Here is a 17,281-nt window from a genome sequence, read left to right as displayed (position 1 = left end):
TTCATGGCCTTATAGAGGTTTTTTCATATGTGAAAATCACTGATGAAACACAGATGTTAAAAACTGACCAATCCCTAATGACACAGAACACTGATGACACTTGCACTATATATTTCTGTACTTGTGAATGAGGCCGTACATGGTGACCATTCCAACAAATGGATTGAGAAACATATGGGACGTTATCTGGAAATGCCATAAGGCAGATGGACAGGAGGAATTGTCCCCAATTGGTCACATGCACATATTTGGTGAGTTTTTTACCTCAGTATTCGTAGCCAAAATCAGGAATGGGTGATAAATTCAGAAATGGTGCCAGTGTTTCTATTATACTTTTCCTCTGTAACCTAAAACCAGGAGTGGAACAATCAGTAAACGTATAATAGAAAATCAGGCACCACTTCTGCATTTAGCACCCACTCCTGGTTTTGGCTTCCGAACACTGAGGTAAACATTTCACCAAATACTCTTCGTCCGTATATTGCTTCAGAGTAAGCATAAGATTAATGTCCTTACAGCCACGTGGACACTCAGTATTTGGTGAGATTATTACCTCACTATTTGTAGCCAAAACCAGGAGTGGAACAATCAAATTCTGAGGTAAAAAATTAACCAAAATACTCAACGTGCGCATGTGGCCTTAAGGACATTAACCCCTTACTTACTCTAAGGCCACATGCAGACGTAGAGTATTTGGTGAGTGTTTTACCTCAGTATTTGTAAGCCAAAACTAGAAGTGGGTAAAACATAAGTGGCGCCTGTGTCTATATGATACTTCTCCTTTGATTGTGCCACACCTGGTTTTGGATAATACTGAGGTAAATATTGCACAAAGACTCTACGTCTGCACGTGGCGTTAGTGTAAGGAAGGGGTAATGTCCTTAAGGCCACAACCACATGTTCAGTATTTGGTGAGATTATTACCTCAGTATTTGTAACCTCAGTATTTATAACCCAAGTCCAGAGCAATCAAATACTGAGGTTAAAAAAAAACAACAACTCACCAAATACTCCGTGTGCACATGGCCTAAAGGACATTAACCCCTTCTCTACTCTAAAGCCACATGCATACGTAGAGTATTTGGTGAGGTTTTATACCTCAGCATTTGTAAGCCAAAACCAGGAGTGGGTGATTAATACAGAAATGGTGCCCGTGCTTCTATTATACTTTCTGATTGTAGCCAATACCAAGAGTGGAACAAACACTGAGGTAAAAAAAACCCTCACCAAATACTCAACATGCACATGTGGCCTCAGATTGCCCCATTAATTCATTAACAGTAAAAAACAAGCCAGATAAACAGTAGACATCTTTTCTGACCCATCATACTATTGACACGCCGTTTACGTAGCGGCCTTCATTCATTGTGTAATTTTCATGTCAACATCTTAATTATGGCTGAATATAATCAGACTGGCCACAGGACGGGAATAGCTGCCGGCCGCTGATATTTCCAGCAGCAGTGGAGTTCACAGACACAGAAAATAGCCTGCAGAAAGACAAACAGTCTACTGACCAACGTGAGGAGTGTAAGCCTACCCCGGAGCACGCACCGCTGCTACAGAGCTCTGTGAAAACATGGCAATCATTTACTCATGAAGTGATGGGGGGAACCATGAATGCTGCTTCAGTCACAGCCTGACTTTACTTAAGATTTAATTGCAAATCCCTAAACATGAAAAGATCTGGTAATTTAACACTCAATTCAAGTGTGGTTACAGGAAAAAAATGAATATATTCTATGCAATACATGGTGGGTGTTCTCATAGACTCAGACATATCAAGTCACGAGGTGGAGGGGATACAGCGCTCATTGTACTGGACCTCTCGTGTGTTCATCATTAGGTGGATGAGTGGAAAAGATAGGAGCCGTCAGTACTCTCAGGTCATCATATACACTGAAAAATGGGCTACAAAATCATTAAACCTTTCAAGTCCTGTATGCACCCAGGACCACAAGCAGTTCTGGGTGCACATTGCTAATCCCTGCCTAACTGTTCCTGTATCTAGTAGCATAGATAAAGAGATCTTTAGAAAAAGTATTTCTAAAGATCCTTTATAATATGCTAATGAGCACAGGGTCTAGTCGCAAGGGCTTTAGTTCCTACACTCATTCCGCCCTCTTCGTATGTTAGTATGCCCACAGGGGTGTGCTAACATGCTATTCAATGCCCAATGCACAGCGTCATTATCGGCAGTGACGCTTGTACCTCTGTCCGTTGCACCGCCTCAGAACACTAGGCATAGGATCAGTGCGCATGATCAAAAGTCCGGCACTTCCAGTCATGCGCACTACACCAGTTTGAAGCTGGAACGCGTGCGCATCACCGGAAGTCCAGGAATCATACGCACGGAGACAAAATTCAGCGCCGGGCATGGTGACAGCAGAGGTAAGCGTGAACATGCCTGTGACTGCGCATTCATTAGCATGTTAGCACACCCATAGAGGCAAGCTTACATTCTAAGGGGGCCCGACTAGCCAAGGGAACATTAAAGGTTCGGAAGCGGAGCTATAAACAAAACACACCAACATACGATTATGCCATGGGAATAATTAAATTAGTAAAACAGATGTCAGGAGAGGCAACAGAGCACCTTTAACATACTACCGATGGAAGAATATAGTCCCTTTCGCATTAATCTCAATATTTCACTGTAAACTGCCCATTTCAGTTATATACAGTAATACCTGTAAGAAGGCAGGGTCCATAACCAAACTCCTCACCAAATGGGGCACATACCCAGGAGCCCACATTTACAGCCACAGGATCTGGTGTGGAAATGGGCTCAAAAAAGCAGACCATGATTTCCTTCAACATATAGCTGGACGCCACCTACATAATACATTGCTTCCCTTCTCTTTCTTGCCTATTCTAGTTACATACTGTAAAATCATTTTTAGCAAAATTCAGATTTCTGCTGATCGCTCCTAGGACCGGTCAGCTGAAACCCTCCCATGATGGAAAGCTCAATGTGGCCCTACATCCTGAAATGTCTGAAGTGCGACCTACATCCCATTATGGCATAGTACCTGGAGAACTGAATGTGCTTCCTAGAATATAAAACACCGGAGCAAGCATTGTACGGACACTGAACAGGGAGGGAGTTGCCAGCCGGGCAGTACAAGCTGCTGGTGAGAAATGACCGGTGAATGCAAGAAATCATGAGAAAGTGCCGTCACCTCAGAGGTCTTTACTGTACTACGAGGCTTCGGAGTATTTATAGTCTGTGTCTACTGGTTAAATTGGGAAGTGACCTAGATGGGACTGATGCAATCTGCTAAGAATTCCCATGATCACTCATCTTTCCTGATGCTTGTACCTAAGAAAAGCTAAACACACAATCGGAACTCAGAATGGATGAGAGCCAAGAGCAAGCAACAAAGAGCCGAGCTCGGGTATAAATAACATGCGACTCACGTACAGCTGCCTAATACTTACTGCTGGAAGTACTGCTCTGTAACTTCAGCTTGCTTTTCTCCTTGGCACTACGACTAAGAATACCATTGGGCTTGATTTCCTCCTCTTTGTCTGTGTCACCTTTTCGCCTCTGCATATCGTTTTGCTTCTTTTTGTACGTTGGCTTGGGCTGACGTTTCAGCCTTTGTCCAGACTTGCTCTCGCTTTCATCAGAGTCCTCAGTTTCTGAGCCAGATTCGTAAGTCCTTTTAACCCTCCTCCTGGTAAGCCTATCTTCCTTGGGAGACTTGTCGCCCTGCACCCGAAGGTCTATGCTATTCTGCAGCTCGCTAGAAGTTGAAGCAATCAGATTAACAGTACAAGGCTTAATGATTTCAGAGACCATGGTGCCGACCGCACTTTCGGGCTTACTGTTAGTGTTTTTATCTTCCTCCGAGTGTCGGGTAAGCCAGGCTTTTTTCAGTTTTGTGTGATAGTTTGGCTGGCTGCATTGGGAAGCCTGCCCAGTGCCCGCAGAGCTTGTTGTGTTTGTTGAGCTGCAGGGTGCGTTGCTTTCTGGAGAGCCTGAAGCTGCAAAGGTCTGATTTTTCACAGCATTGGTCTCGGGATCATTGGCATTAGTGCTTTTCAACTGAGCTGCCGCCAAAGCCGCCTTGTGCTTTTTTAGATGGATGAAATCACTTGAAGCGGGATATAAGGAGTTGGGCTGAATTGCACTTGCAGTTTTGCTACTGGCTGAAGCTGCAGTGCAGACGATGCCCTCTTGAGTGGGTGGCACGGTGGGATTTGCAGACATTGTACTGGTGCTTTCTATCACTGTACATGTTGAAACAGCATTGGATAAAGAGTAAGTTACTTCTGATCCGCTGCAACTGGATCCGCTTGTGGTTGTGGGGGCAGAGGTGGTCACATCAGTTTTCGTGCTGCACATTATATTAGTTCCAGGTGCAGATGAACTAGGAATGTTCTGTGAGGGAGCGGGAGCGTTCTTCTCAAAGAGCACATGAGCGCTGTCTGCGTTTATCAGTGGCTGGACCATCCTTGTAGTCTCTCTGGTTTCTAAAGGCTTTGTGCAATCTGATTGATTGCTTCCAGCTGAGGATCTTTCGACAACTCTTTCCTTGGGGGCTGCCGGAGTTACTGGCACGGTATCATACTTTGCACTGGATGGCGGGCGTACAATCACAGATGCCGTTGCAGACGGTAACTTCACATTATTTTTCTCTGGAAGCCATTCAATTTTGCTATGATTTGGCTTTTCATTTGCTTTCCAGATTTCCTGGATAGGCTTCTCTGTGTTCTTCTTGTAATTTGCAGCGCCCTCCTTGGGCTCAGGAACAAGAGTTGGAGGTTTCTGAAGTTCCTGGACTTTACCTCCAGCGGTTACAGGCTGCACCGGGGTAAGCGTAGGTGGAGAAAGATTGCTGTAACAAACATCCTTCCTATCTAGGCTGTGGTGAATTGGAGGGTGGAAAACAGGTGCCCTGTGCAAAGCGGGCATGCTACGGAGTGCATTGGAGGAGGAGACTGATAACTGGGTTGGACTCCTGCTGTCTCCCCTGTATGATGTGATCGTGTGCGTTGCCACCTGCTGAGGAAGCTGCTCGTTTAGTTTACTCGCCGACCCTTCTTCCGGTTGGTGCTTAATTAATGGCGGTGGTTTAGATAAGGATGACATATAGGAATTCAGAGCAGAACTGGATGAAGGGCTGGCATTTTGCTTCTCCGGGAAGGCATTTACGGCTTCCTTCGATGCAAAGGTCCGTGGCGGCTCGTTCACCACGCTATTGGACAGTGTGGTGAAATAATTACTTTGCGGTAAACTTTGAGCGATGGAATTTTTTTTGTATAACTCCGATATGGGGCGCTCAGTATTGTTTTCTTGTTTTAACAAGTGGCTTTTCGGGCTGCAGGACATGATGGGCGGCACTCTTGCATAACTCTCGCGCTCATTTTCGTGCGCTTTCATTTTCATGGCGAAAGATGAAGCTTCGATGTTTTCCTGAAGGATTCTCCGGTGCTCGTCCTTATATTTGCTCAGCCTCTCTCCACTGTCTGGAGCCGGGCGTTGTAGCTTTGTGTGGCTCAGAACAGGCTCCATATAATGTCTGTGTATATGGCCGTCTTTTCCAGAGTGTGTTCGGTTGTGTTCGTGCTCAGACTTTACAGGTGCGGAAGTTACCGAGCGCAATGATTCATTAAATGTTTTCTTCTCCAGCTCCCTGTTGAGAAACAAGACTGTAAAGTTTCCCGTTTTTTTATTTTTATGTAAATATTTTATACAAGAAGCAGAAACATCTGTGTTATTGGCTACGGAAATGTATTATTTCTACATGAGATTCCACATTCACGTGGGTGGATATGAGTACTTACTCTTTATGGTGGTCTGCCGATGGTTTGGACAAGGGTGGACTTGAATGTGCAGTCAATTTTAGTGGTCTAAGAGGGTCCGCACTGGAGGGCCGCACAGGAAGGTGACCCATTAGTAAGCCATCGGCTGAAGTCACAGGTGTGGGCTGGTGTAACCAGGGGCTGGCCGTGTTCTGCAAAGAGAAAACAAATGCTTAACTAGGAGATTAAATAGTTACATAAATTGGGGGGAGAGGGGAGTACACGTGCATCAAATTCAGCCTGTCTCTATTGCTAGATTATTTATACCCCTCAATGCCATTTGTTGTTAGAAAAGCCTCTGTCCGCCATTACTAACTCACAGTCCGATATTCTAATCTGACTGCTCTAACTGTAAAGAATAGGGATGATCGAATAACTCAAATATTTGGCTTCGCCAATATCCGATGAATAGGTCGCCGCTATGTGAAGCCCGAATAGTTCTGAATAGTTGTTATTCGGGTTTCCCATAGACTTACATTGCGCATCGAATATTCGCAAATAGTGGCAACCTATTCGGCAAATATTCGCGAAGCTGAATATTTGAGGTATTTGCTCATCCCTAGTAAAGAACCCTTTTCTATTCAGCTATTGGATTCACCTTTCCTCCACATGTAATGAATGCCCCCTGGTCCTTTGCAAGTTCTTCCTCCTTCTCATATACCTTATAAGCATCTTTTTTCTAAGCTAAACAAACTCACCTTTTCCCACCTCTCACCATAGGAGAGGCCTTCCATCTCATCAAATCTAGATGCCGCCTTTGATTAACTTTTCAATATCCTCTTTAAAATGAGGAGTCCTAAAACTGGATCCCATATTATAGAAGTAGCCTTTATGAGTGACTTAGAGGGGTAATAATACATTGGGATCACAGGGTTTCAACTCTTTTTAGGGGAAGTCCACACAATCAGGATCAAGGTCATTCGTCTTTCAGAAACGCTAGTGTTCTCCGCGTCTGTGCCCACAATCAGGATTCTAGGAGAAAACACGCTACGCTCAAAACGCTGTGGACACACCAAAATACATCCTAAAATGTTGTTTGCCATTGCACCTGCTAGGAGATTGTTTTGCCTCATCCCAAAAGACTGAACAGGGAATAAGAAGAGTTAAACAATATTTTGTGGGATATTTTATCTGTATTGCTCACGGTGATCAGCAGCCAGTGACATACCATACACTGCTGCCTTTATTTGGGACAGAAGATCTGGAACTTATAAAACAAAGCAGCTTCTCACAATTGCATAGGTTCTAGAACTTTTGCTTTATGCAGACACGCATGTATTTACTAGACAGTCTAATATTTTTTATATTTTTATTTTACTCATTCAACATATTTGTTCAGCTAGTATTATTCAGTTAATTTCTATCCCAAAATTCATGGTATACTCCTCTTCAGTTATGTCAAGTGATTGTATGGTGCCCCCCCATCCACCTCCACTAGATAATTCTTTGGCTTTAGGTTTACTTAAGGGGGTCACAGTCTCAGTTCCCAAAACTTCCTACATGATTAAAGTTCCTCCACTTTCTATCTAAAAACATAAAATTCAGGACTGTACTCTGATGGTATACGACTGTCAGATTTCTTTTACACAGACCCATAGATACAGTTGAATTTTGGTCCACCACATGGATCAAAATTGGCAAATAAGAAAAAGAAAAAAAAAAAAAAGTCAAAAACGGTAGCATGCACTAATATAGGTAAAACTGCTATCCATGAAAGACATGGATAGCACTTGTACAAGAATAGCACCTTATACTTAAATGCTTTACACAGGGTCAGGCAGACCCTATGTTAAAGGTGGAAAAGTCAATATCGGCAGGACTGGATGACCATTTAATGTGTCAGATGTTCATTTGAAAATTGTCAAGAGGAAAAAAGGCTTTCCATGATCCTTTGTTTTCAGAGGCGATATGCTGCAATTTCCCTCTCCAATATGGAACACACGTACACTCCACAGAAGAGAGCATTCATGCAAGTTGGGAAAGTTTGGGTAGAACTTTCAATAATACTTTTTAGGTTGTCTCACTTCACACTCTTTAAAAAGGTGTCCCCCACTAAATACATTAGGATAATTAATCAATGTAGTGGTCTTAACTGGAAATTCCAACAATAAAAGTGGTTGTGTGCGCTTGAAAAGCACCTTGTTCACTTTGGAGAGATGAAATGTCTAATCTCGGTCATTCTTTTAAAAGGGAATGGAGCATGTGAACTACTTACTGCTTCACTATTTCTGCTTGAGAATAATTGTCACCATTCGTTATCCGGTGGCTAGAGGATAAATTATTTAGTGGAAACCCCCTTTTAATAGGGAAATGAAAGAAATTCACTTGTGGTGTAGAAAGCATCATGTGTCACCATCATGAGACTGCGGAGGAGTCTACGTTTTACAAGTTTCAGTCATGGTATCCTATGTTGAGCGAAAAAAATGCTAAAGAGTATAAAGCTAAAACTAGTTAAAATAATTATATGTGTGCATGTATATATATCTATCTATATTTATTATGTGTGTGTATATCTTTATATCTATCTTTATATCTATCTATCTATATACACACACATATTTTTCAGACTATAAGACGCATTTTTTTTCCCCCCAAATGTAGGGGGAAAGTGTGGGGTGAGTCTTATAGTCTGAATGTGGCTGCGGGGAATGAGGGTGCTGCGGTGGAGCGGGTCATCGGGGGCACCAGCAGGCTGTAGCGGCGCCTGCCATGACCATGTGGGCCTGCTCATTACATATGCACGCCCATCATCCCTCAGCGCTGAAGTCAGCGCTGACAGGTGGGCGGGGGGTGCGTGCATAATTAACAGCCGGCCCGCATGATCACCCCTGGCAACTACAGCCTGGAGTGATCATGTGTGGCTGTATTCACTGCCCCCCCGCACATCATTGAGCTGGGGGGGGGGCAGTGAATATTACGGTATACTAACTCGTCACCATTCCCCTGCAGCACCGCGATCTCCTCATGTCTGTGCCGGCCAGCTGATCTGTGTAGACTCCACACAGATCAGCGACGCTGCTGTCACCACAGACAGGAGGAGGAGCAATGCTGTATGGAGCGAGGAAAGGCGAGTATAAACGTTTGTTTGGTTTTTTTTGTGTGACACAGGACACATGCCATATAGCAGGATGGATGGTGGTATATAGCAGGATGGATGGGGTATATAGCAGGATGAGGGAATATTCCAGGATGGGGGTATATAGCAGGATGCCATTATATAGCAGGATAAGGGCATATACCAGGATGGGATGATATACAAGGCAGGAGGATCATTACCAGGCTGAGGTACCTTAGAACATTTGAGGACATTACCCCCATAACCGTGTCAACAGCAGATCCTCGCCCCCACCATAACAATGTGTCATGACCCCATTTTTTGCTTAAAAATTTATTTTCCTCCCCTAAAACCAGGGTGCGTCTTATGGTCCAGTGAGAGAGATAGATAGCGATATATATATATTATATATATAATATCTATCTATATCTATATATCTATATATATAGATAGATAGATAGATAGATAGATATAGATTTCATATCTGAAATGGCATACTAAGCAGCGTACAAGAAGAGATCCAGGCATCACTAACATTAACGTAAAGGTTCGGGGGAGGGGGATCTTATTACCCCCATTAAAACCAGTTGTCAATAGATAACAATGACCTGTAAAGCAGATAAGACCTGGTCCCTTTAATATGCTGAGCGCTCCAGAACCAGTTAATGTGCTGCTCTCTGGGTCACTCGGGGCAGTTTATGTAATTTGAAGCTCAGAAAAGTAATAGGAAAATGATATATGACTACATATGGAAAATATGCATGGTATAAATTATCCCGGCCAGATGATTACATTGGCCTGCCTCTCCAGAAGGATGCTATTATAACCCAACGATACCTCATGCCAGGCTTTTTATTTCCACTTTCCTTTAAACAGCAGTTCAAGTTCAGGGCTGCGCACCCCTCAGCAATCAGCATGGAGGGGAATCTGGGAGTGTGCGGCTAAACGCTGAAAACCTGTTTATTTTCCTTTACCGATCGCTTCTGACCTCTTCAGAGATATAAGCTGCATAATCTCAGACCTGTCTAGTAAGTCAGCTCTGCTAATAATGGTTTTCCCAGGTTACGGCGGGGTGACAGCACACAGGGATATACTGCGAAATATCACAGCCTAGCCTTCAGTCATTATATTGGCTCTGTTACCTTCACATGAAACAGATTTATAAAAATCCAACATAAATCTAATATTTCCAACACAGTTGATTATTACAAACACCTTTTCCTATATACATCTCTGAAAAGAGTGAGTTTTCATTTTGTGTAATTCACAGTCTGGTGTCTGTATTTCATAGAAATTCACAGCACTCATTGTAGGGCAATGTTCACACCTTGCAGATGGGATGTAGTGTTTAAAGGGAAAGTCAGGTGATTTTCAGGTATAATACTAGCGTTGTTATCTTTAAATAGGGCATATGCAGCTCTAACAGGATCAGTAAGTTTTATTGCTGTACCTTCTCCCGTTATCTTGTTGTAAGCTCCGGAAAATTCAGTGCGTGACACAGTAACAAGTCAAGCATATATAAATACTAACAGCATATTCACTGCTTCCCCTCCCAGTGCCAGTGCTGGCATCAGTGATCATAATCTGAACAGAATTTCCACTGCTGCCCCCACCCATACTACATCTCACCTCAGCACTGATAGTGAATGCACTGGGAGCTGGGTGCGGGAGAAGTGAAAATGTAAGTTATATTTACATAAACTTGAATAGCCTTGGACACTGAATTCTCAAGAATATACAACAAGATAACAGGATAAGCTACAGCAATAAAAGTTACTAATCCTTAAATGCCTGCTTAAGCCCTATTTAAAGATAATATTTGTATTTTACTAGAAAATCACCTGACCGATTCCCTTTAACCCAATCAGGACTGGTTCCAAATAACTCAACTTATCTTGCACTGCATCCAATAAATATGACACCCACAACAATGAGGCAAAGAAAACAAATCAGTAAAATCTTAATAGAAGAACCCAGAAATACATTATACTTCTCATCTGAGGTATTTAAAGGAGGTTGTGCCATAAAAAAGTTGTATAATTGAAAGATTATGGAAAATTAAAGGGAACCTGTCACCGGATTCGGTGACTATAAGCTGCGGCCACCACCACTGGGCTCTTATATACAGCATTCTAACAGAGCGTAAAAATGACTTTATAATACTCACCTAAACGGTCGATACGGTGCAGATGGGTTAGATGGGCGTCTCTGTTCAACGGGTCTGGCGTCTCCTCTTTCAGCCATTCCTGAGTGTATGACGTGTCCTACGTCATGCACACAGGCGGGCATCGAGGTCCTGTGCAGGCTTACTTTGATCTGCCCTGAGAAGGGCACATCAAAGTAATGTAGTGCGCATGAGCGGGACCTCAATGCCCGCCTCTGTGCATGACGTAGGATGCGTCACGCACCCAGGCTTCAGAAGGACAATTTGAATGAAAACTTTGGACTCTCACCCACCCCACCAAAAAAACAAAAAAAAAAAAACATACTCTGTGTATGTCAAACAAACTGCAGAAGTGGTGTAAAAAAACCAAAAAAAAAAACTGGTAGAAAAATTGCTATACTAAAGAAGGGAATTTTGTTACTTACCGTAAATTCCTTTTCTTCTAGCTCCTATTGGGAGACCCAGACGATTGGGTGTATAGCACTGCCTCCGGAGGCCACACAAAGCAATTACACTAAAAAGTGTAAGGCCCCTCCCCTTCTGGCTATACACCCCCAGTGGGATCACTGACTCACCAGTTTTAGTGCAAAAGCAAGAAGGAGGAAAGCCAATAACTGGTTTAAACAAATTCACTCCGAAGTAACGTCGGAGAACTGAAAACCATTCAACATGAACAACATGTGTACCCGAAAAACAACCAAAAATCCCGAAGGACAACAGGGCGGGTGCTGGGTCTCCCAATAGGAGCTAGAAGAAAAGGAATTTACGGTAAGTAACAAAATTCCCTTCTTCTTCGGCGCTCCATTGGGAGACCCAGACGATTGGGACGTCCAAAAGCTGTCCCTGGGTGGGTAAAGAAATACCTCATGTTAGAGCTGCAAAGACAGCCCTCCCCTACGGGGAGGCAACTGCCGCCTGCAGGACTCTTCTACCTAGGCTGGCGTCCGCCGAAGCATAGGTATGCACCTGATAATGTTTGGTGAAAGTGTGCAGACTCGACCAGGTAGCTGCCTGGCACACCTGTTGAGCCGTAGCCTGGTGTCGTAATGCCCAGGACGCACCCACGGCTCTGGAAGAATGGGCCTTCAGCCCTGATGGAACCGGAAGCCCAGCAGAACGGTAGGCTTCAAGAATTGGTTCTTTGATCCATCGAGCCAGGGTGGCTTTGGAAGCCTGCGACCCTTTGCGCTTACCAGCGACAAGGACAAAGAGTGCATCTGAGCGGCGCAGGGGCGCCGTGCGGGAAATGTAGATTCTGAGTGCTGTCACCAGATCCAACAAATGTAAATCCTTTTCATACCGATGAACTGTATGCGGATAAAAGGAAGGCAAGGAGATATCCTGATTAAGATGAAAAGAGGATACCACCTTAGGGAGAAACTCCTGAATGGGGTGCAGCACTACCTTGTCCTGGTGGAACACCAGGAAAGGAGCCTTGGATGACAGCGCTGCTAGTTCGGACACTCTCCGAAGAGACGTGACCGCTACCAGAAAGGCCACTTTCTGTGAGAGTCGAGAAAGTGACACATCCCTCAGAGGCTCGAAGGGCGGCTTCTGGAGAGCAACAAGGACCTTGTTTAGATCCCACGGATCTAACGGCCGCCTGTACGGAGGTACGATATGACAAACCCCCTGCAGGAATGTGCGCACCTGAGAAAGTCGTGCTAGACGCTTCTGAAAAAACACGGATAGTGCCGAGACTTGCCCTTTAAGGGAGCCGAGCGACAAGCCCTTTTCCAACCCAGATTGCAGGAAGGAAAGAAAGACAGGTAACGCGAATGGCCAGGGAGATACTCCTTGTGCAGAGCACCAGGATAAGAAAATCTTCCACGTTCTGTGGTAGATCTTAGCAGAAGTGGACTTCCTAGCCTGTCTCATGGTGGCCACGACCCCTTGGGATAATCCTGAAGACGCTAGGATCCAGGACTCAATGGCCACACAGTCAGGTTCAGGGCCGCAGAATTCCGATGGAAAAACGGCCCTTGGGACAGTAAGTCTGGACGGTCTGGTAGTGCCCACGGTTGGCCGACCGTGAGATGCCACAGATCCGGGTACCACGACCTCCTCGGCCAGTCTGGGGCGACGAGTATGACGCGGCCGCAATCGGATCTGATCTTGCGTAACACTCTGGGCAAGAGTGCCAGAGGTGGAAACACATAAGGGAGCCGGAACTGCGACCAATCTTGCACTAAGGCGTCTGCCGCCAGAGCTCTTTGATCGCGAGACCGCGCTATGAAGGTCGGGACCTTGTTGTTGTGCCGAGACGCCATTAGGTCGACGTCCGGCACCCCCCAGCGGCGGCAGATTTCCTGAAACACGTCCGGGTGAAGGGACCATTCCCCTGCGTCCATGCCCTGGCGACTGAGGAAGTCTGCTTCCCAGTTTTCTACGCCCGGGATGTGGACTGCTGATATGGTGGATGCTCTTTCCTCTACCCACATCAGAATCCGCCTGACTTCCTGGAAGGCTTGCCGACTGCGTGTCCCTCCTTGGTGGTTGATGTATGCCACCGCTGTGGAGTTGTCCGACTGAATTCGGATCTGTTTTCCTTCCAGCCACTGCTGGAAGGCTAATAGGGCAAGATACACTGCCCTGATCTCCAGAACATTGATCTGAAGGGTGGACTCCTGCTGAGTCCACGTCCCTTGAGCCCTGTGGTGGAGAAAAACTGCTCCCCACCCTGACAGACTCGCGTCTGTCGTGACCACTGCCCAGGATGGGGGCAGGAATGATCTTCCCTGCGATAATGAGGTGGGAAGAAGCCACCATAGCAGAGAATCCTTGGCCGTCTGAGAAAGGGAGACTTTCCTGTCTAGGGAAGTTGTCTTCCCGTCCCATTGGCGGAGAATGTCCCATTGAAGTGGACGCAGATGAAACTGCGCGAACGGGACTGCCTCCATTGCCGCCACCATCTTCCCTAGGAAGTGCATGAGGCGCCTTAAGGGGTGCGACTGACCCTGAAGGAGAGACTGCACCCCTGTCTGTAGAGACCGCTGCTTGTCCAGCGGAAGCTTCACTATCGCTGAGAGAGTATGAAACTCCATGCCAAGATACGTTAGTGATTGAGTCGGTGCCAGGTTTGACTTTGAAAAGTTGATGATCCACCCGAAAGTCTGGAGAGTCTCCAGCGCAACATTCAGGCTGTGTTGGCATGCCTCTTGAGAGGGTGCTTTGACAAGTAGATCGTCCAAGTAAGGGATCACCGAGTGTCCCTGAGAATGCAAGACTGCTACCACTGCCGCCATGACCTTGGTGAAAACCCGTGGGGCTGTCGCCAGACCAAATGGCAGAGCTACGAACTGGAGATGGTCGTCTCCTATCACGAAACGTAGAAAACGTTGGTGCTCTGTAGCAATCGGCACGTGGAGATAAGCATCTTTGATGTCTATTGATGCAAGGAAATCTCCTTGAGACATTGAGGCAATGACTGAGCGGAGGGATTCCATCCGGAACCGCCTGGCGTTCACATGCTTGTTGAGCAGCTTTAGGTCCAGAACAGGACGGAACGAGCCGTCCTTTTTTGGAACCACGAAGAGATTGGAGTAAAAACCTTGCCCTTGTTCCTGCAGAGGAACAGGGATCACCACTCCTTCTGCTCTTAGTGAGCACACCGCCTGCAGAAGGGCATTTGCTCGGTCGGGATGTGGGGAGGTTCTGAAGAACCGAGGCGGAGGATGAGAACTGAATTCTATCCTGTACCCGTGAGACAAAATGTCTGCTACCCACCGGTCTTTGACCTGTGGCAGCCAAATGTCGCAAAAGCGGGAGAGCCTGCCACCGACCGAGGATGCGGAGGGATGAGGCCGAAAGTCATGAGGCAGCCGCCTTGGAAGCGGTTCCTCCGGTTGTTTTCTTGGGGCGTGAATGAGCCCGCCAGGAATTGAGCTCCTTTGCTCCTTCTGAGTCCCTTTGGACGAGGAGAATTGGGTCTTGCTGGAGCCTCGAAAGGACCGAAACCTCGACTGCCACTTCCTCTGTTGAGGTTTGCTCGATCTGGGCTGGGGTAAGGAGGAGTCCTTACCCTTGGACTGTTTAATGATCTCAGCCAATTGCTCACCAAACAGTCTGTCTCCAGATAGTGGCAAGCTGGTTAAACATTTCTTGGAAGCAGAATCTGCTTTCCATTCCTTTAACCACAAGGCTCTGCGCAAAACCACAGAGTTGGCAGACGCCATTGAGGTACGGCTCGTAGAGTCCAGGACAGCGTTGATAGCGTAAGTCGCAAACGCAGACATTTGCGAGGTTAGGGACGCTACTCGCGGCACTGCTGGACGTATGATAGAGTCCACCTGTGCCAGGCCAGCTGAAATAGCTTGGAGTGCCCACACGGCCGCGAATGCTGGAGCAAACGACGCGCCGATAGCTTCATAGACAGACTTTAACCAAAGGTCCATCTGTCTGTCATTGGCATCTTTAAGTGAAGCGCCATCTTCCACTGCAACTATGGATCTAGCCGCAAGCCTGGAGATTGGGGGGTCCACCTTTGGACACTGGGTCCAGCGTTTGACCACGTCAGGGGGAAAGGGATAACGTGTATCCTTAAGACGTTTGGAGAAACGCTTATCTGGATAAGCATGATGTTTCTGGACTGATTCTCTGAAGTCAGAGTGGTCCAGAAAAGTACTCAATTTACGCTTAGGATACCGGAAATGGAACTTCTCCTGCTGTGCAGCTGCCTCCTCTGCTGAAGGGGCTGGGGGAGAAATATCCAACAGACTATTGATGGCCGCTATAAGGTCATTTACCATAGCGTCACCATCAGGGGTATCTAGATTGAGAGCGGTGTCAGGATTAGATTCCTGATCACCCACCTCTGTCTCCTCATACAGAGCCTCGTCTCGCTGAGACCCTGACCAGTGTGATGACGGCGAGGGTCTTTCCCAGCGAGCCCGCTTAGGCTGCCTGGGACTGTCATCCGAGTCAGAGTCTTCAGCCTGTGATGCCTGGGACCCCCTTGAAGTACGGATTAGTTCCAACTGAGGGGGACCGGGGAGCATAGACACAGCAGTGTCCATGGTCTGAGAAACTGGCCTGGACTGCAAGGTTTCCAGGATTTTTGTCATAGTCACAGACATCTTATCAGCAAAAACTGCAAATTCTGTCCCCGTCACCGGGGCAGGGTTCACAGGCGTCTCTGCCTGGGCCACTACTACCATAGACTCTGGCTGACGAAGTGGCACAGGGACCGAACATTGCACACAATGGGGGTCATTGGAACCTGCCGGTAGATTAGCCCCACATGCGGCACAAGCAGTGCGTACCGCCTGTGCCTTGGCACCCTTGCGTTTTGCGGATGACATGTTGTTGTCTCCTCAGAGCAATGAGGGTATAAGCCAAGAAGCGACTGTACAGTGCAATATAAATATATATGGTACAGGGAAAAAATGCACCAAATAACACTGTGGCACTAGTGGGGCCAGCACTTATGTGCAGCTTACCGCCCGCATAAACGCGGGTGTGTGGTCGCCAGAGTCCCTTGTCTGAGTCCCCCAGAGCCTGTGTCCGTTCTCCAGCCAGACTACATGCAGGAATGGCTGCCGGCGTCCTGTGGAGAGGGGCGGGCCCTGGGCGTGTTGAGACCAAGAGCGGGAAACTTGCGTCCCCACTGTGCCCAGTGAGAGGGCTGGAGCATGTAAATAAGGCTCCAGCCCTCGGCGCTGGCTATAGAACAGCGTCTCTCCCTTTCCCTGATTGACAGGGTGGGGGCGGGAACGAAGCAGAGCTAGGCCGCAAAAGCCGGGGACTAGATTTATGAGCGCTGCCGCCGTAAAAGCGCGGGCAGCGCGAGTCCCCGGCGCACTACAAGTCCCAGCGGCGCCGCCGCTCCCGGAGCGGCCGGCGCGGTAGTTCCCAAGACATAAAATCACTCAGCTAAGCTGCAGTGACTCTAACCCAAGCGCGCAGCGCTAGTGCCCCCGGCGCACTAGCACACCCAGCAAGCCTGGAGTGTGCGTGGCCTGTCTGTGCGGGGACACAGAGTACCTGAACGTTGCAGGGCCTTGTCCCTGACTGTACTCAGCTCCTCCAGCAGGGTCTCTGGGTCTGTGGATGGAGCTCGGCCTCAGGGTTTGGGGGCCGGTAAGATCCCACTTCCACAGAGCCCCTCAGGGGGATGGGGAAGGAAAACAGCATGTGGGCTCCAGCCTCCGTACCCGCAATGGGTACCTCAACCTTACAAACCGCAAGTGGGGTGAGAAGGGCGCATGCTGGGGGCCCTATATGGGCCCTCTTTTCTTCCATCCGATAGAGTC

At 46.9% G+C, this 17,281-nt stretch overlaps 1 protein-coding gene across 2 annotated transcripts in view; it reads right to left on the bottom strand.

Moving 5' to 3' along the window:
• The window catches only part of JMJD1C (jumonji domain containing 1C), a 342,620-nt gene that overhangs the window by 52,976 nt on the left and 272,363 nt on the right, over positions 1–17,281 (bottom strand). For both annotated transcript variants that reach the window (XM_075348655.1, XM_075348656.1), the window contains 2 exons: positions 5,794–5,963; positions 3,442–5,642 (listed from right to left, as the gene is read on the bottom strand). In XM_075348655.1, coding sequence (XP_075204770.1) covers positions 3,442–5,642; positions 5,794–5,963 — 2,371 coding nt within the window. The remainder of the gene's footprint in view (positions 1–3,441; positions 5,643–5,793; positions 5,964–17,281) is intronic.

Source organism: Anomaloglossus baeobatrachus, chromosome 5 (assembly GCF_048569485.1).
Source record: "Anomaloglossus baeobatrachus isolate aAnoBae1 chromosome 5, aAnoBae1.hap1, whole genome shotgun sequence".
NCBI lineage: Eukaryota > Metazoa > Chordata > Amphibia > Anura > Aromobatidae > Anomaloglossus > Anomaloglossus baeobatrachus.
Note: the sequence above shows the minus strand (reverse complement) of the source record. Positions and strands in the feature narration are given on the sequence as shown.